Genomic DNA, 20,974 nt, shown 5'->3' with positions numbered 1-20,974 from the left:
CAAAATGGCATGTTTGTTAATACAGGGATACACATGTTAATGTGATCTCTGGTCTCCCACTTAGAGACACAGGTCTCCGAGTGTCCAGCATTCAGACGGTTACCTGAGGACACTCATGGGAGAGAAAATCTGCTCACACAGATATGTAGAACCTGTTACGGATTCAAAATATTGGAGATGGATACAAGAGGAAAACCAAAATAACAACACTGGTCCGGCCGGGTTGAGTCAAACGATGATTTAATGAATACACGCGTGGGAGATGGACACCGTACGCAGACAGCATCAGATCTCAAAATGGTGGAGCATTGATCAAACTCTTATAGCCTCTAGTGGCCCCCACCTAATCATAAGAGCCTAAACATTCACATTCTTTCTCTCACACGGCGCCTAAGCTACGACTTTGGCTCCCTGTTTATCTGCTCCTGCTGAGATGGGGCAGAAAACCTCTCCAGTATGTTCTGTTCTCTTCTAATCAGACAAATAAGGCGATGACTTTCTGCGAACAATATTTCTTGTAACTCAGCAGTACAATGCATCATAAAACAATATCATTCATTCACAATCAATCAGCAGTCTAATGTAATGCAAATCAGTTTAACAAATGTAATAGTTATCACCTTCTTCTAATTCAGGAGAATAATGCAAACTAAAACTACATAATAATTCACCATCTTTAATTAGGGGTATAACATGGCATAAGGTAATATTATAATCCCACAAACCAAATACTGTCAATAAGGCCTCTGCAATGTTCTGAAGACAGTTAAACTTGCCAGGTAGTGATGCACAGCAGGTGAAAATGCAAGCTCCATGAACACGCACATCTATGGATTCCAGCTGCTTTAAAGTTGCATTAACTCAGCCAGTTAATGTGAGACAAATCTAGCTGCTCATTAAAGATTTCTGGTTTGATCAGAAAATAAAACATTGATCCATACACCTGAAAGTCCCAAAAACGCCTTGTGAATTCCGTCTCGGATGTATTTGTGTATTTCCGTGGTGCTGATGCTGTGCTGAGTGGACAGCTCCTGAAGCATTTGAAGTGTCGAAATGTGGAAAGCTAACAACGTCCCTCTCACCAGTAGGCTAAGTGATTTTTAGCCAATTACAAGTTGAATCTGGTACTTGGGGTTGTTAGCTAAGATACCGTCATTAAGAAGAAGCACAACTAATGTGTCTATGCGAACTAATTTGCGATGTGCGCCGCTGGCGCGGCCAATTATTTTTTAATGCACCTTCTCAGATTAATTCACTGCGTGTCATGCCCAGGGCTGGACTGGGACTAAAAAAATCGTCCCGGGAATTTGACTAGACAGCGTAACGACAGAATAAATCCAGCTTTGTGTCTTTTTCATTGTAGCTGAAGTCCGGGACAATCTGTGTTCCTTTTCAGCTCAATACGAAACGCGTAATATTTTCTCTGAATATGGGACGATTCCGTCTTTTTACAGGACGATTGGCAACTCTACTAACTAACCTTATGAATAAAATAAAGTTCACTATCAGTAACATCATAGCACCCACCCAGCAGTATATAAACTCCGTCATGCTAGCTAGTACGCAGTACGAGTTATTGTAACTGACTGTGAAAAGTCAGCACAACGAAAATAATCTCCACCTAAACTTGGTTTATATCTGACCCAGATAGACTGCAGGTCATAACTTCTTACCTGAAGTTCAGTTCACCTGACACTCGGACCGGCGGCTGCCTCGGGGCTCTCCTCTTGCCTCCCCTTTCTTTCATCCACCTGCTGGCCTCCACCACTTGCTGTTACTGAATCTGTGGAAGCTCCGCCATAGCCACCACCAAACAACTGAGTTATTTTTACACACCAGCCAGCATCTGGCCAATCCACCACCTTTCATTGCTTATACCGTTACAAAGAAGAAAAAAATCATCGTCCCTCTGAGCAAATGGCCAGTCCAGCTATGGTCGTGCCAACAGTTAACCCTAGGGTTGCCGACCCTGCTGTAGATCCTAGTGATCACTCCTGGCTGGAGTGCTGCATGGCTAATATTTCCTAATATTTGTTAATGAGCAATTCAGGGCTATGCAGAACAAAGTGAGCATCAGGCTCCTTGCTAAATCCTGCACTTGATGGTGACTTGTGCAGTTACCTTGAAGTTGGCCTCTAGTGTTGTTCTTCACATCCCCAATTAATTTCTTGTATAGCCCTAAGCATTCCAGGATCCACATGTGAGGCATTGAGTCATAAGCCTTTTTGTAATCAATCCAGGCAGTGCACAGATTGGTCAGTATGGTCTTACAGTCTCGATTGACTGCTCTGTCTACCAGTATCTGGTGTGTCTAACAATTCCTTTCTGGGCCCCTCATGTACTGAATCATGTGCCTGTTCATTTAAGCCACTATGACGCCAGGACTGGCTGGATGGGATGGTTTCTCTGGGGATCATAACTGTCTGGCTTTCAGTTAGCCATTCCGGTTGCATCTCGTCCATTAGCTGGTTCATATGTGCTGCCAGGCATTCATCAAGTGCAGTTAGCTTATTTAACCAATAGATGTCTTTACCAACTGTCACTGCTGTCTTCCTCTGTGTCATGTGGGAATCTCTAAGCTCCTGCATTCATGCACAACAAACAAAAATGATACCACAGCACACCATGTGCCAGCAGCCTTGAGCAAAGAAGTCAGATAGATGTAAATAAACCTTTTTTCGATAACTCTCTCTCTACCATATATCAATCTCCTTTTATCACATGACCACGTACAATGCCTACGTGCCATTTTAATTTCACCTACTGATTAAAAGATGTCAAAAAATATATCTTAACCTTTGCAGTAACCATTATTACCTAAATTTACTTCAACCACTCTACAAGGTCAGGAGCACTTCCTAAGAGCATAGAAAAACACTATGTTTAAATAAAAACTACTATTAAGATCATATAACTGCCACTGGGGGAGAAGGTAGCCAGTAAGACCACATACAGAGTATTTTTGATTGCAGAGTCTCAGTTTTGTTTGGTCTCCAAAGACCTGAATATTTAGCAGCGTGAGATAGAAGAAACAAAGTACTCTGAAGATGGCAGTGTTTTCTTATTGCTACATGACAGTTTAAAAGAATTTACCACAGTTAGTGTTTGGAAAAAAGTGTAGCGAGAAACGAGAGGGTGACTAAAGCTGGAAGAGTGAGGGAAATCACCAGAGGACAGAAGGAAGGACAAATAACGGCAGTGTCATGCGGTGTCGACTCAGATGTGGCCCACTCGAGCTTGTTGTTTGTATGCACACATTAAATCCTGTGCAGCAGCCCAGAGACCCCAGGTATGATTACAATGAGCAGCTGAGAAAAACAGCACTATGTTTAGACAAGAACCTAACTCATCTGGTCAGAAGACTAAGGTCGCAGTGCGTACAAAAGGTGCTGAAGCTATTCTCTCACGTCAACAAATGCATGCTTTCATTTACATTTATCATTTTTCAGTAAACCATTTTGTGCATTCTTTGGAGGATAACTAATCTCAGAAGGATAATTTGGCATGTAGACATGATATAAGAAAAGCTTTTTTTAGCTATTCCTTTATACAGGAAGGAAGCTCCTCACCTCCTGGATGTGAGCATTTGCCTTTGTTTCATACGATTGAACCTTTGATCTGCCAACTGACCAGACCATTACCTTTTCCCTTCATCCTTATTGTTTTTGTTGTAGCCTGGTCCTTCGTGGTCACTGAACGTCCTGAGTTTTACGTCAAATCATGTGGCTTTGGCTGATTGCGCACCTCTCAATTTTGTAACCTGGTGCATTGTGCTGAAGACAAAAGTGTAAGATCATGTTGGTTTTTACCACCACTTTAATGATATTCCAGTACAGAAGCTTATAGATATACAGAGAGAGAAGTTGCAACTGTTAGAAAACTTGAGACTTTTTTGGAAAAAACTGGAAAAAAAAAAACACTTGGCAAAGTCTTTGCTTCCGATTTTGGCTTCCGTTCCTGTCATATTTACTTTCCTCACATCAACAGGAATGAAGGCGCTATTAAGAGTGCCTTAAGTTAAAGACCCTACAATAATATGAAAAGAACAGAAAATGAAAGAGAAAGAGAAAACCTCAACAACAACCATAAAACCCTCTATGGGTAAGCACTTGGTGACAGTGGGAAGTAAAAACTCCCTTATAAAACAAAAGAAACACCTGGCAGAACCAGGATCAGGGAGGGACAGCCATCTGCCTCTGTCTCCTCCCCTCTCACTGGGGTTGAGGTTGAGGGAAGCAAGACAAGGACAAGAAACAAACTGTTGAGAAAGAGGCGTGATGGTTAGAGGCATGACTATCCATTTATTTACCTCTTAAGGTAAGATATTATCAGACCATGTCAAATTTCACAACTTCATGCTTCTTTATCTTATTTTTACACAACTCCCCAGACTATTAGGATAATGCTGCATTCCCGTTCAAATGGTAAATCGGAAAACCTGTACTCCGTCTCCAACTTCTCAGATGACATGCCTCCACAAGTCAGATATCCAATTTAGTTGGAGAAGCCGGCCAAGACTGACTTTGTATACACATGAACATTAGTAAAACTGTGGGAGTCTGCTTATAACATTGTGTATTTTTGGCCGGCTTGAGCACACAGAGCACTGATTGGTTTTTGTCTCTAGACATGACGCAGCTCTGCTTTGGACAAAAAAACAAAACAAAAAACAAATAGACTAGGTAGTGCTGGTGATACACGGGCGCCTTTGCCTTGCTGGAGTGTGATGTCACTTCCAGGTCCAACATCCAACTTCTCAGGTAAAAAGAATCCAGTATAAGACCTGGGTTTCAAGTTCTTAGAGACCAGCACAAGACAAAACATTTAAATAGACCCTCAGTTATACACCAAGCATAGAGTTCGTAAATTGCTAGTAACAAAGTTGAAATACTACAGTGTTCCTAATGTGCCTACAATAAACTGTCAAAAGTATTTGCTTGTCTGTTTTTCCACAGATGTGAACTTGAGCGACATCACATTCTTAATCCATAAGATTTAATATTATTTCAAGTCTCCACTGTTCTAGAGTTTGCATCCGAGGCTTTGCGCTTAGTGATACAAGGCTTGGATGAAGCTGCTTGGGCATGGAAACCCATTCCACGAAGCTCTCTATACATTTTTAAGCTAATCTGAAGGCCACATTAGGTTTTGAGGTCTGTAGTGCTTGACTCTTGCAGAGAGTTTGCAACATCTGTATACTATATGCCTAAGCATCTGTGATTTTACGTCGTCTACAACTTTGTTGACTGAGGTAATTCCAGCATGGTGCCATAATAGGATGCCGCCTGAACAACTTGTCCAGTCGTGAAATTTTCTCAGCTCATGAGAGTGGCTCATTCTTTCACAAATGTTTGTAGAAGCAGTCACCATGCCTATGTGTTTGGTATTACACACAGTCATGGAAGTGTCATGGAAGTGATTGGAACACCTGAATTAAATGATATGGATTGGTGAGTGATTACTTTTGGCATTACAGTATATTTCAGTATGGGCTATCTTCGCTATGGTTTTGTTTACATCGAAACTGGGAGTGCATACATTACTGAAACATATTGGTAACTTGCCACTGACCTTAAAATTTTAATCTTACTGATAAATCACAATCTACTAGCAAACTTATTTGTAGACCAAAGAGTATTTACCAAAGAGCTAGGAAAGCCATAATTGAATTGTATGAACAAAGAACTATCAGTGAAGCGTGACTCAGTGTCCCTCACTTATCAACCAGGTTGATAAGTGATACTACAGTGATAACAGTTGGTAATTTAATATTAAGCAAATTGTCAGCAATTTTCTATGCAAACATATTTCTATGTTTACATCTGAAATTCTCCCCAAATGTCAGTAACAACCCATCCAATCTACACATGAAAATAAATTAAACTCTAGATGTCCATAAATTGTATATAATAATCAGAAATGAAACAGGGAAAAAATATTGAACGCGTAAAGATGGGAAGTGTGAAAAGGCATGGAAAGTCATCACACAAGCTGAAAGCTATCAGTAATTAATAAGCAATTCCGACACTTAATTGAAAGACAAAATGGTTGTCCTGAAGAATAAACTGGCTAAGCTCTGTGCAGAAACTGGCATAAAATAGACAACATTGACATTAGCTTCAATGTCAATGAAGTCAACTCCAATCAGAAGACATAAATTCACATTTTGTGAGTTTATTACTGATAGACCAATGACTACATCAAATAATTCTATTCTCCATAAGGATCAGATGAACCTGCATGCCACAGATGAATCAACAATATCATTCTATTGTGCTCTAAACTCTGCTGTTCAAGTGGTCCATAATATCCAACTTTCATCGGGGAGTTCCTTCAGAAGAACATCTTCAACGCAACAACGCAAGTAATGGAATTCCAGAGAAGACTATGCAAGCCCCACACGTGCTTAAACAAAGTTATACATCCAACTCATAACTCCAATTAGCAAAATTTATGTAAGACCTACCATGATATAATGGTCTTCCAGTAAAGTGGTGTTCTTACATGACAAGTGTTGTTGAAATTTTGAAATCTTTAGCCCAGTTTTCCTGTACCTAAAATTTCATTGTTTACCTCCAAAAGATGACAGAGGAGTGTTGAATGAACATTGAAACTATACTTATAGAAACTGACATCAATATAGGAGTAGTTTTCCTGGAAGCAAAACATCAGTGATCTATCTATATGACTCTTACCTTGAATACCAACTGTTAGCCACACTTTATTACTCAATCTAAAACTACTCTAGGAAACTCCTAAAATGTACTACTGTGAAAAGATATTTCCTCCTTCCTGATGTTTTAGTTTTTTGCACATTTGTTACACTCAAATGTTTCAGAAACACATTTCAGAATAAGACAAATATGCCCTGAAACCACATTTTTGTTAAGCTGAGCTCCATTTATTTAGCCACACTCAGGCCTTATTACTGCAGGGATATGCTGAATTAAGAAATCACATAAACTGATTAACTGAAGTGTGTTAAAAAAAAAAACCCTCAAAAAGCAGTAAATAATGTCACATCTAAAGAAAAAAACTGAGAAACAATGTATCTGTCTGTAAAAGATTTCCCATACTTTTGGTGAGTTTCAAGGCAAAAAAGCATTGCTGACTACACAGAACACAAAGACCCATTTCACACTTGCCAAAAAAATAACTTGATCATCCTCAAGACTTGAAAGAAATACTGTGTTGACTGATGAGACAAATTTTTTGCAAGGCATAAAACTAACACAGAATTTCATAAAAAGAAAATCATGCAAAAAGTAAAACATGATGGTGGTTGTAGTGTAATAGTCTGTGGCTGCTTTGCTGATTCAAGACCTGGATGACTTGCTGTAATTGATGGAAACATAACTTCTGCTTTTTACCATACAAAATGCTGCAAAAAATGCTGTGCATCAAATCTAAAATTCACTTGGGATATTCAGAAAGACAGCAAACTGAAATAAAAAAAAAAAAAAAAAAGAAGCTAAAGAAAATTAAGGTTCTCGAGTGGCCTAGTTAAAATCAAGACTTAAATCTGATTAAGATGCTTTGGCCTGACCTTAAACAGGCCATTCATACTTAAAACATCTCCAATGTGATTGAATTAAAACAATTCTGCAAAGAAGGGGTAACATTTATCTATATGGGGCCAAATGGGGCTTTCATGGGATATAGAACTCAATGCACTGGTCCAGAGCTCAGAGAGTGATCGGCCTCTGACAGAAAAATAGTACCCTGCTGCTTCCCCTGCAAACAAATCATTTTCCTTTAAAAGAGGCCAAATAAACAGAGTGGAGAAGCCTCTGGCATCCTCTTTGAGTCTGTACGAAAACTAAACACTCCACTGTCTGCTCACCACCCGACAGCCAAGACGCCACTGCCGCCGTCTTATGGTATTAATGCTGCTTGGTCGCTCCATAAAAAGACTATGTAAAGTTCAAAAGATTGCTTTGGGCTTTATTGAGCATCAGAAGCCCATGAAAGCAGCCAAAAAAAGCAACTTTTGCCTTCACTGAGAAGAAGAAACTGTTCATTTCAAAATGGCTTATTTATGGAGCTGCAGGAAATGGATTTTAAAAGCCAGAGAGATACAGCATGACTCGACAGTGGAGCTCTTTGTGCTGGAACATCAACTCAATGGGAGACGGGGGCTGTGACCAAAGGAAGTACACCACAATTCAAATACATCAAATGTACTCTGAGACCTAAGTTAAACAAGACCACAAGAAATAGAAGCATTTTTTTTGTTTCTGAATCATCTAGTGATTTTTTTTTTTAATTCAAAGAGCTCCTTCGAAATCAGCTAGTTTATATAGTAGTAAGTTATGTTGTCACTTGTCCAGTAAACTACCACGGTGGAAAAATAAATCCTATAAATCCTATTATTATTTAATTGTCTTTAATGCATCTGGCTTCTTTAAAATACCAATCTTACCCATATTAAATTTACAAGACGAAACAGGCTCCATAACATCACCTATTGGTTTGTGAAATCCCCTTAAGATTATTGTTGCCATCACCACTTTTGGCATAATAAGCAAGGTGCATCTCACTGTGATTAACAAGTCTTTAGCCAATGAGCACTTCCTGGGTAGTAGAACCTAACTCTATATTAGCCATTTGCCAGTCGTCATTTCTTAAACTAATACAACTAGTACAATGCAAAACATTCAATTGAATTTAATTTTCATTATATGATTATTTAACTTACCTTAGAAAAATCTGAGATTAAAAGGTGAAAATAATAGTAATTAGCTAGTTTCAATAGTACTGAAAGCGGCTGTATGACATGTCTAGAAGAGGGTTATGAGTCACTTTTTCTCTAATGGTTAAAATTTTATTTGTGAAGAAATTCATGAAGTCATTACTGATTAAAGTTAAAGCAACGCTTGGCTCAAGTGAGCTCGGACTCTTTGTTGGCCTAGCTAGAGTGCTGAAAAGAACTAATCGCTCCCCAAGCCGACATAAATGCGTAATTTTCGCAATGGTGTCATCTCTAAACAGGAAAAATTGCAGGAGTGAAGGGTGTCTGCATCAGTACACCCCCTCCTCCCCCTACCTCGCAATTCCCAAAAAGATTCAATGACATGGAAATGTTTAGTTCGTCAAGCATGAGCGCTAAAAATTATATAATGAGTTGAAGCTGCAGGAGTTGAGCACACACTGATTGTTTTGTTCACATTGTCATAGTTATTTCTTCAAGCAAGCAAAGTTTTTTTCCCCTCACAGCGTTTCAAGAATTGACCATTAAAGAAATCAAATGGCTGCATCCCAGTTTCCCTCCATTTCTACATAGTTTAAGCTACTATGAGTTCAATCATTATATCATGCTGGCAATGATATAAAACCACAGAGTAAAGAAACAGTTCATTTTATTTTATCTGCTCTATTTATCATTACTTTGTCAAATGAACCTTTTTGAGGGTTTAAACATGTTTAAAAACAAATGAAATTTTACAGACACATCAAGTCTTTGATAGACTCTGGGTTTCAAAAGTAAACACAGTTGGATGCACACTATTCTGAAGTTTGGCTTTAATTCAACGAAATGAAGAAAGCAGACAAAACTCAAGTCCTGGATCAAGTGTGGGCTCACTTATTGCATAACATAGGAATCAGCTTAAGTTTTTTTTATTTAATGTATGTTCTTAGTGAGGGGTTTAGGAATGTGGATTTCCAATAATTTATATTTGTCCTTGAATAACCTACATTTGCACTAATTAGAATCGCCATATCAAATAATCAATCAAACAATCCATAACCAATTCTGGACATCGATACGATGTCCAAACTAGGTCCACAATTTAGACCATGACCCAACTTGCATGTAAATATGACGTTCGACATTTGAATTCTGGGTAATGTTTTGATCTATGACAGATACAGGAAATTGACATAATTAAATGTAATATGCTAAATGAGCTTATGACCTCCCACATTTTTGACCAGCTTAGTGTTACAGCAGTAAACAACACTGATTCACAGAAACAAAGATGTAGGGATAAATATTTCAGTAAAAATTTATTTTCTGCTAAATTTGTATTGAAATGGGTATCTTTTTCTTCATTTTAATGACCTAAAAGGAAAAAAAAAGCTTTTCACTCTTTAATTAACCAAATGTCAATGCTGTCAGTGACAGGATTTTGCAGTGTTTGTGTTTCCACAATTGTCACATCATAAAAACAAACAAATAAATAAATAAATGCATACTATTAATTTTAAATTAATTGTTCCACTCCACAACATTTATAACAAGCAATGGATATTGCAATCAACAAGACTGGTGTGGAGATGGTCTCATTCAACATAATTTCAATATTTCTTTAACTGCTTTGATTAGGTGTTTTAAAACATTTACATGCGCTGGTATGTGTAATAGTAGAATAGCCTTGACTAACTCAGCCTGACAGACTTAAAATTTTACTGATTATAACAACTGACAGACAATCATTTCTTAGAGAGAAATTTACTGAAAGGAAATTGGCTTCACTGGGGCAAACCGTTGGTAAATTGGGTAAATTAAATATTAAAGAACATCAGAGCAATTTCAATCATTTCCAGTCACATTAAAAGTGGCAATTCACTGAGTTCTCCACAGAAAGAAACAGCTCCCACTGTCTGCTCATAAACATTATACTGAGTTACAAAATATAAAAAAATAAAAAATGAAAATTACTGCAGTATTGCTTTTAGATGGACTAATGAAGAAATGAAGATTTAAAATTCTATTATTACGCATGTCTGTAAGCTTTTGTTCAAATAGAAATATATTTCTCATAATGAATATGAGCAACCTGCTTCCAAAACAACATGCATGAAAAATAAAAAAAATACTGAGATTCCAAAAAGGTGAATGCAGGTACACACAGAAAACACAAATCCCAGTTTCATTAAGTATTTCTCGTGGAGAAATCGAGATCTCAAATCATGGCTTTCAGCCCTCATTAAGAAACCACCATGAAGGATCTAGATGAAATGTCTAAATAAAAACACGGGGTGGCTTTCAGGAGATGGAACAGGTCATTTCCTAGTCAGAAGGTTGTTGGTTCGAGATACTAGTTTGTACCTCTAAAAAGGACCAGCCAACGAAAGAAGCGTCTATATAGCTATATTATTCCCTAATTTCCCCCTAATGGATGTATGGTGGATGAGTGTGTTTTTTCATAACTTATCCATTCGGTAAAGCTTTCAGTTAGCAGTGCAGTCTCTATGACATGTGCTAACATTGGTTAGCTGTAGCTAGTAGTTGTCTGCTAGGCCCCACCTCCAGTTATAGGAGTAATTGAAGTGTATCTCTCCATCATGTTGTTGATGTTTGTCTTTGTTATCCATTTTTACCAAACTTGGTTAATGACTTATCAACTCAGCTTCAACCAGGTACAGTCCCTTGGGGGTCAGAAAAATAACATGGGCCAAAACACTAACAATGTGGCTTGAAAATGCAGTCCAGGAGAACTGCCATTTGAGGCAGACCCCAAAACAAACTCCCTTGAAAAAAAAAAGAAAAAGGATTTTTCAGTTCCATATGCAATAATGATAAAAAAAAAACTGTTTCTTGTTGCTTGCCATTAATGCTCCATAGGAATAGCATCATCCTGTAGTTCAATTTCTCTGAACTGTTAGTTTGCCTGCCTATTGATCCTGCTTATCGGTTCCACTTGCACTTGTGCTAGAATCAGCTGATTTCATTTCATGTGCGGGAGCAGAAAAATAGTGGCCCAGTCTGCATAGTGGATATGGACATTACTTTTATTTTTACTGCATAAAAGGACAAGAGTACAATGGTGAAATGCAAACTGCATTATGCTGCTAACGCATCGGCTCATTGCAAGCCTCTGCACAGACAGCATGCTAACGCCAAGCTAGCCAAGAACCCAGAGTGATGTTAAAGTTGAGTGAATATTGACCCCAGCCCAGCAGCCAGACCATTAACTTTAACAAGTAACAGAAGTAGTGATAAGCAATCAGGCTATAGTCTCCATTTCTACCTGTTCATGTTCAAGTAGAATCACTGTGACTGTTGCTTTAAAATCTCTTTATACTGGTTATATCTTTGCTTTGTGTTGTCAGCTTTTTGTTCACAACTAAAAACTAAGAGAAAGTTCAGGTGTGTCCTCATTAGAATACGTGTTTGTGTTGGTGTGTGAAACTGTAGCCTATAGGTTTGTATTAATTAAATTGGTAATTATGAGATGACGCGTTTCACGCCATTTTACAGAGAAATGTTAAAATAATGTAACCCGTAGGAAAACAAATTACTTTCTCCTGGGAGTAATTAAAATCCATTACTGCATTACTGCAGCGGATGTGCATAATATTAACGTAACTGCCACAAACGTCTTTGTTCCGCTGTAAAAGTGATTCTGATGTTAAACATTAGTTCTGCATGACTTTTTTGCCAGGTAACTTGTGCCCCACCTGTCAGAACTCTGCACCCCACCAGTGGGGCGCGCCACACACTTTGAGAACCACTGCACTAAACCAACAATACATAGTGCAAGTAAAATACAAATTGTAGTGTTATTTGGCTGGTAAAAATTCACGACTCTCAAAGTGCTATATTTCTCATAAGGCTACATTTCTCCTAATGAATATGAGTGGCATCCATCTGCTACTCCTCAACTCACCACACAAAGATCCTTATGTAATGCAACACAACAAAACCTCTATGAACAAGAAAATAGATTACACATCCATTATGCTCTCTGCAGCAACTATCAAGTTAATTTTTATAGCAGTAAATGAAATTAGTGGCTGCAGGAAAGGAAAGGAAAATTTAAAAAATAAAATGAAATAAAGGAATGCCTGGAGAATGATCTGCAACAACCTAAAATATCCTAATTTAAAAAATGTAGGTATAGTTCATTGGTATGGCAGATCTGATCATCTGGTCAGGTCTTTCAGGTTAACAAGCAAAAAAAGAAAGCTGACTTGTATTCAAAAGCTTGGTTGTTAATTAAGTTCATCTGTTTGATGCAACACTTGAATCGAAAGCATGAGAAATGCTTCATAAACTGGTGTCAGTTTGAAGTGAATAAACAGCAAACTCATTCAATGTATTCAGAGTTTTATAATGAACCAGTCTGTAAAAAGCAGGATGTACCTGACAACCTCCAACTACAAAACTGTGTGGTCTTGTTCCATACTTAACTGACACAATATAATTTATATCTTGGTGCTCTGAATAATGATGGATATACTCGCCCACTATTGTCACCGTCTTTCACAGACTTATACATTACCATGAAAAAGTATTTGCATCCTTCCTGATTTCTTCGTTTTTGCAATGTTGTTGCACTTAAATGTTTCAGATCATCAAACTAATTTTAATATTAGACAAAGATGACCTGAGTAAATTCATCAATTAATTACCCTAATTGCCTCACTCTTCTTATCAGGATTGTTTTAATTCACATTGGAGGGTTTTCAGACATGGACGGTCTGTTTAACCCTTGTATGGTCTTCATTTTTAGTACATGCTGGTATCCCTTGGGTTGAAGTGACTCAGGGCATTGTTTGGTGTTTTAGTCTGAAATAAAATTTTACTTCGTAAACCATTAACATATATTTTCTTTATCTCATTTTCCAACAGTAGAGAAAACATATGTTTAACTAGAAAATGTATATTCGGAAGAAACTGCAATGTGAATGCTGATAGCTTTCACATTGCTTTTCACCTAAATAGAAAAGTGCAGAACTGGTGAAAGCTGACGTTTACAAAGAAGAAGTTGGAAAGTAGCTGAACAGGTTTAAAATGTACATTTGAGAAAGCTGAGTAATGACAAAAGAAAATTTAGAATCAAAAACATCTTAATGAATATTAAAAGTTCATATTCTTTTAATCACTGAATGACTGAAATGTGGGAGAATTCACTCCAGACAGCTAAATGCTGTAAGTTTAATCATCCAGTCACAAAAGTCATCATCTGATTCCAACTGCCCAGATCTGAACCACCTGTGTGCAGAAGAGAAATCCACCAATGAACAATAAGCTTGAATTTAGCAGGCCAAGCAAAATGCTCTATCCAGTAGGCCTGCACTAACTACTGACATACCATTATTCTGTGGCAAAACCCTATCAAATCTACCTCGGTGCACCTGTTGAAAAACTGCTTCTTAATCCAAGACTCTAACTCCTGTCAAAATCAGTTTCAAACCACGAGGATCCCGAGGACTTGTTCTACACAACAGTGTGTTCTTTATGTTCCTGCTGTCAAAAATGTGGTCACAGAAGCGATTTAAAAAGTGGGGTCATTCCTGATGTTGAGATAAACTTCTCACTAAAAATACAATGTTTTTTTTGTTTTTTTTAGGTATATAACGAAGCTTTATCTAAAGGATGCTTACCCTCAACCATGTATGATACCACTATCACTTTAATCCACAAGCCTGGTAAAGATCCTTTGGAGCCAGGTTTGTACCGACCAATAAGTCTATTGAACGTAGATAATAAAATATTGGCAAAAATTCAGGCTATGCGATTAGAGATAGTTCTCCCAACAGTTGTGTCGGAGGATCAAATGGGATTTGTAAAAAAATAGACAGTTATTTTTTAATATTAGAAGGCTATTAAATGTTATATATACACATAATATTTATGATCAATCTGAAATACTACTCTCACTAGATGCGGAGAAGGCCTTTGACAGGGTCGAGTGGGATTTCCTCTTCCCGACCCTGTCAAAGTTTGGCATAGGCCCAAATCATATTTCCTTTGTTAAGCTGCTTTACACAAAACCTCAGGCCTCGGTTAACACAAATCCGATAATTTCTAGTCCTTTCCTCCTCCACCGCTCTACAAGACAAGGGTGTCCTCTGACCCCATTGCTATTTGCACTTGTCATAGAACCTCTCGCCATTCAATTACGCTCTACAAAGGATTATAAAGGAATAAGGAGATTTGGTGTAGAACATAAGGTGTCTCTCTATGCAGATGATTTGTTGCTATATATCACTGACCCTATTAAACCATTGCCAAAAATTATGAGTTTTAACTGAATTTGGGAAAATTTCTGGATACAAAATCAACCTAAGATAAAGCATATTGTTTCCTATTAGTTCTTTAGAAAAGTTAGATAGCACTACATTGACTTTGTTTCCTTTTACCATCTCAAATACCTTCAAATATCTTGGAATAAATGTAACCCGTGAATTCTCTGGCCTTTTCAAACATAATTTTATTAATTTATACCATCAAACTGAAAAGAACTTGGAAAGACTGTCTAAACTGCCCATCTCGCTTGCTGGCCGAATAAATATCATTAGGATGAGCACTTTACCCAAATTCTTATTTTTGTTTCAATGTATCCCAATATTGATCACAAAAACTTTTTTCAAGAAAATAGACCAGTTAATTTCTCAGTTTATCTGGAACAAGAAGACACCCAGAATAAAGACCAAAGACCCAAGATTACAGGAGGAATGGGGTTGCTTTGCTTTCAGCTCTATTATTGGGCCTGTAACTACGTTGTATGTCATTCTGGGGCGGGGAACATAGACCTGATTGGGAACGGATGGAAAGTATGACTTTTTCCCCTAATACTCTTAAATCTTTGGTTTATTCAAATTCAGATCCGGGTAAGTATAAATGTAAAAATTCGGTAGTGTCCAACTCACTAAAAATTTGGTCTCAGATTAGAAGGCACTTTCATTTTCATTCATCTTTAATGGTGTAAAGATGTTCAATCTTTACACCATTAACTCATAATCAAGCATACACATTGTTCTCAGGATCCACATTCCAGCTATGGACTTCCAAAGGGATACACACAATCAAGGATCTGTTTATTGATAATCTTTTTCCTTCGTTTCAACAACTTCAGCAAAAATTTTCCATAGAAAACAGACTTTTTCAAGTATTTACAAATACGTCATTTTATTAAAGAAACGTTTCCATCCTTTCCGAATGAACCACAAAAACTAGTTTCAGATGATCTGTTCCTGATGAACCCGCTAAAGAAAGGAGCTATTTCCAGGATCTACAACCAACTTTTGCAAATAGACAGTACAACTACATTGGACCACTTGAGAAACGCTTGGAGTGAGGAACTGGATACTAACATCACTGAAGATCAATGAACTAAAGCACAAGAACTCGTTCACTCCACTTCTGTCTGCTGCAGGCACGGACTACTACAATTTAAGGTCCTGCATAGGCTCCATTTGTCTAAACTGAAGTTTTCAAGGATGTTTCCAGGGGCGAACTCAAGATGTGATCGATGTGACTAGAATTCTGCCTCATTGTCACATGTCTCCTCCCAGACCCAGTAATGGCACTTGTTGGTGTAGCTACAGTTAAATACTTAAATAACAAACAAATTCATGTTTTGAGTTTTATAGCACTGCTTGCAAGACGCCTTATACTTCTAAATTGGAAAAATAAACCCCCCCCAACTCACTCTGCTTGAAATGATACATTGTGTCTCTGTTAAGAGACACAATGTATCATTTACAGCTGGAGAAAATTAAGTTTTCACTGAGAGTAAATTAGTAAAGGTAAAGAAGGTAAAGGTAAAGGTAAAGAAGAATGTGATTTCTGAGGGTAATCACAAGATTTAGCTCTAAGATTATCTATAATCTCTGACCTTCAGTTTTCTAGCCACTTCCACATGGTTGTCATAGACGAGGACATCGGCAATGAGGTTCTCCCTCTCCTTGGAAAAGGACAACTGTCCCTCTGTGACATGTGGCTCAACAATTACCTTCAGCAGAGTGTGAGGACACCTGGTCCCATCCCACACCTGGGAAAATAAAAAAACATGATATAGGTAATGAGCACGACACACATTTTTGACCTTGATGCTCATCTAGTCATCTGTCACTCTAATTTTGCAGCATTTTGCAGCCCGTACAGTCTCAAAAAGCTCTATGCCTGAATACAAACATGGTGCCTAAAAAGCAGAAGCAATATCACGCTGTATTGGAATAGAATCATGAAAGAATCACAAAGCCTGAACAGCTATTTGAAAACAGACATTACTAAATGGAACAGAGAAAGATTATGCATGGTGAGTTGTCACTGGCCTCTTACAACATTAAGGTTCTGGATTTGAAGGTTCTGGTCAGGTGGCACCAACACATGATCCCAAGACTACAAGGATGCAAGTATTCTTCCACCAATTGTCACTTTTGGTGTCTGAGTGAATCACCACATTCCACTGACAGTTTTGATCTTCTTTTTGATGAGGTTTTCTTTTCTTTATCAAATAGCCTGCTATAATTTGAAAAACATCTTTTCCTGATTGTATGTGTTGTTGCATAATAACAGACTCTAGAAGTGGGTGAGAGCTGACTGGCAAGAGCCTGGCGTTTACTGCCAAATCCTATTCAAATTTATCTCCCCCATCACTGGCAGGAAACCAGTCACCACTTACAGCGTAGCTTCTGTTCTCAAACCTGAGGTGTAAAGTAAAACACATCAGTAGCAAAACAAAACACATGAGATCTCTTCCCAGTTGAAGCCACAAGATTACGGATGTTAATCCACGTGGGAAAACAAAGGTTAACAAATTCTTTCAAAAACATTCACATGGCATTGAAAAGTGCTTTTCTTCAGGTTTCTTACCCTCAACAAGGTGCAGGTGGTATCAACAGGGGCCTTGGCCAGCAGCTGGCAGGTCAGGTCAAAGTAAGCTTTGGGCTGAACAGCAGACAGCGGGACTGTGCTGGTAACTGAGGCGAAGAGAGCCTGACTGGCAGCCCAGGATCGTAGCTCCTCCACCGTCCGCTGGTCGTCTTGGTCAAAGTGGAATGAACGGCTGGATGTCCGCGGTTCGACCGGTGCACCTTTCACCCCATCAAATGTCACCACAGAAAAACCAAAGGTGTTGACCAGCGTGATGGACTTGTTGAAAACTTGAGCCTGTGTAGACAGATGTAGAATTATTTATTACATTTCTCATGAATAAAGATTATTCATCAATACATTAATATTACTATTTATTAATAGAGGTGATTTTGCAATATTTAATTCTCACCTGAAAATTTACAAATCAGTAGGGCAAAATATAGATACTAAACACACTAAATGCACTCTGCAGTCTTGCACCTTAACTCTGTGCATGCGAACAATGTCTCCATTCTGAAAGATTTTGGGATGGTCCTCCAGTTTCTCACAGAAGATGGTGCAGCCAATCTTTTCATTAGAGTGGTCAGTAATCTTCAGGCTAGAGCAGAAATCTGTGAAAAGAGAACTTTATGATATCAGAAAAAAGTGTCTAGTCTACCATAAAAACAATTCAACTGTTTCAGAGACTAGGACAGTAAGCACCAACACTTGTCTTCTTCACCTGTCTCTCCTGAACCTTCCTCCTCAGTGTGTCAAATGTTAAGCTATTCCTTGGGCTTTTTTGGTAATGATACTTCTAATGCAACCTGGCTTTAGCTTTGGAGGCCAAGCTCAGTGAATTGAAGACACAGCTCGACACCTGTGAAAATCCTGTAGCTAGCCAGGTACCTGTAGTAGGTGCAAGCGAAAGTAGTTTAGCTACTGTTACCTGTTCCCCAACAGATTGTCCCAAATAACTGGGAAATCAGACTGGCTGAATGACTGTGAGTAGGAATGGAAACTATTAAACAGAAGCCCGAAAAGGTTGATTCTGTTCATCTGGACGTAGTGTTTTCAGTAGGAGAAACGTTTCGTCACTCATCCAAGTGACTTTTTCAGTGTCAGCTGACTGCAGGTTTCCCCAATCTTATAAACAGTACATTTTAACAATGACTGAAACCAGCCCACTGATGAACAATGGGCTGGGAGGTCAGTTCCCTGATTATTAATACGCAAATTCTAATGATCACTGATCAACAACCATTGATCAAACCCCATTGATCAATGGTCATGAGTACCATTCACAGAGGGTAAAGTAAAGGGAAAGACCATCTCTGAATCGAGGAGGGGGTCTAAGGGTACATTTTTCACCATCTTACAATGCTGTGATTGCAGCCATTCCCCAACTCTCTGTTGGAGAGGAGGCTTCAGCCCCTGCTTTCCATCCAATTGGTTAAAAATAAAATGTTTATTTCTCTAAAATTTTGTTGCACGTGAAAACCTTTATTGTCATTTTTAACTATATTCGATGGCCTCTTGGCTGTCTTGCAACAGTGTCAGCATGGGAATAATCACTGCCAAGAATAGCAATAAAAATAACTTAATTTGATTTTGTGTGGTTCATTTATTCACTCAATCTTTTTGTGAATTCCTTTGTGCTTTGTGTTCATAAATCATGCCAATACTCAAACCACGAGTATTGATTTCACTTACCTGTAAATAAGCAAGCCTCTATACATGCTACATAAGAGACTTTCTTTAGAAATGGGAGTAATAAAGAACTATGAAAACACTTTAGTACACATAAAATTGTATTATTTCAAAATTTTGCATATAGTATCAAAAGTAAAAATAATTATTTTGCAGAAAAATGTCCTCCATCAGTGTTATATTTAGTCTATAACTGACTGCAAAAGTATAGTTTGGATATAATAAAGGCATGAATGAGGATGAATTGATAGAATAAAAGTGGTTTAACTTTAGTTAAAAGTCTTACAGAAAGTTGAGTTTAACATAGTTTGATCCATCTTAAAGTTACGGTGAATTAATAAAGAAAAACCATGACGCCAAAATTCTTTACCTGAAGTTTACAATGGGATGCCAGGGGCTCGAGATCTGAGGGGGTTCTTTTTTATGTTTAAATAATTCTTTGAGAGAGACGCAAAAGTGGATGCTCAGAGGGCTTCATAGACAGGTTAGAGTGAATAAGTTCATACAGGACAGCAAACCTGTTTCTGAGCTGCAGATCACGTGGTCGGGGAGATGAAGAGCTTGTTTTTAATGCCAGACATTGCCACAAACATCGATCGAAGATGAATGCATTTTTTGACGAAGGCTACTAAGGAAACAAATAGCCTGCTGAGTGAAGCTACTTAAGTAGCAACTAGCACAGCTTTATCCACCTTATCTTCTGGTTAAAAGTCCAACTAAACTCTGATATGGGTTCCTTACTGACCTGTACCACGGCTCTTAAAAGGCTGTTTGAAGAACACCACTACACCATACACATTGACAACAGATCCAGCTTTCAAGCTGTCCAGTTTGGCATATGTGTACTTTGGAGCCTTGGCTGAAGAAAGCTGAGGAGAAGCAAAACTGTGTTAAAACACCAATATGAGCATGTTAACATTCAGCCACAGACACGACGACAGATCATGTCAATTCTGCATTGATCAATTCTGCAACTTAATACAGGTCCTGTATTTGAGGTGTTAAATGCTACTACCTACAATTATACAAAAACAAGTATCTGTTCATTTCTGACATCTTCCTTGTGCTCCTTTAATATTTTGTATTATGACTGAAGACAACTGAGCAAGTCCCAGAAGCAGTCACTGTGAAGCAGTCCCTGTGAACAGCCATCGTTGAACAGAGGGGATGGCTTAAGATGCCAAGAATCATCCGCCAAAAATCCAGACTTTCTGTACAAAATCAGCTTTAGGTTTTAAGGCTTCTGAATATTGTCATTTAGACAATTAAACAATTAACCATGTAATTTGAGGGTTTTTTTTAAGCATTTTGGCTTTAGCTAAAAAATATACTTATTATTATCATCTGCTGATTTGTACATGTTTTAAGCCATTTGTGAAAACAGCAATAGCAAGCTTTAAGGATTGGAACTGACACAAGTTTAGCAATTTCAATTCCATTACAGATATCACTGATCGATTCGATTCCTTATTGATTCACTTATCGATTGTCATTGTGTTCTCATTAACTGACCAAGAATTTCAAGGAATTGGAATACTGAGAACCGGTTTTCTGCAAGACCCGGTTCACTTCCAATCCCTAGCAAGCAGTTATTCAAAGCTGGATTTTTAAAGGCTTAAAGAAGCTGTTAAACAATGACAAATAGGCAGACACAAAAGTCTGGGGACATCCCAATTCACGGAAGGTGACGTTAGGACAGCCCTTAAATGACATAAAGCATTCTGACAGCTA

The 20,974-nt window shown here is 38.1% G+C and overlaps 1 protein-coding gene across 4 annotated transcripts in view; it reads right to left on the bottom strand.

Annotated features, from left to right (window-relative positions):
• The window catches only part of pot1 (protection of telomeres 1 homolog), a 54,861-nt gene that overhangs the window by 11,271 nt on the left and 22,616 nt on the right, over nucleotides 1-20,974 (bottom strand). For all 4 annotated transcript variants that reach the window (XR_014800723.1, XM_084934307.1, XM_084934310.1 and 1 more), the window contains exons 7-10: nucleotides 19,989-20,112; nucleotides 18,035-18,165; nucleotides 17,552-17,848; nucleotides 16,572-16,727 (exon numbers count right to left, since the gene is read on the bottom strand). Coding sequence is in view for 3 of the 4 variants with exons in the window: in XM_084934307.1 (XP_084790433.1) it covers nucleotides 16,572-16,727; nucleotides 17,552-17,848; nucleotides 18,035-18,165; nucleotides 19,989-20,112 (708 nt within the window). In the remaining variant the exon portion in view is untranslated. The remainder of the gene's footprint in view (nucleotides 1-16,571; nucleotides 16,728-17,551; nucleotides 17,849-18,034; nucleotides 18,166-19,988; nucleotides 20,113-20,974) is intronic.

This window comes from Perissodus microlepis, chromosome 7 (assembly GCF_051167445.1).
Source record: "Perissodus microlepis isolate ML-2025 ecotype Zambia chromosome 7, ASM5116744v1, whole genome shotgun sequence".
Lineage (NCBI taxonomy): Eukaryota > Metazoa > Chordata > Actinopteri > Cichliformes > Cichlidae > Perissodus > Perissodus microlepis.
This window is presented reverse-complemented; position numbering and strand designations above follow the sequence as displayed.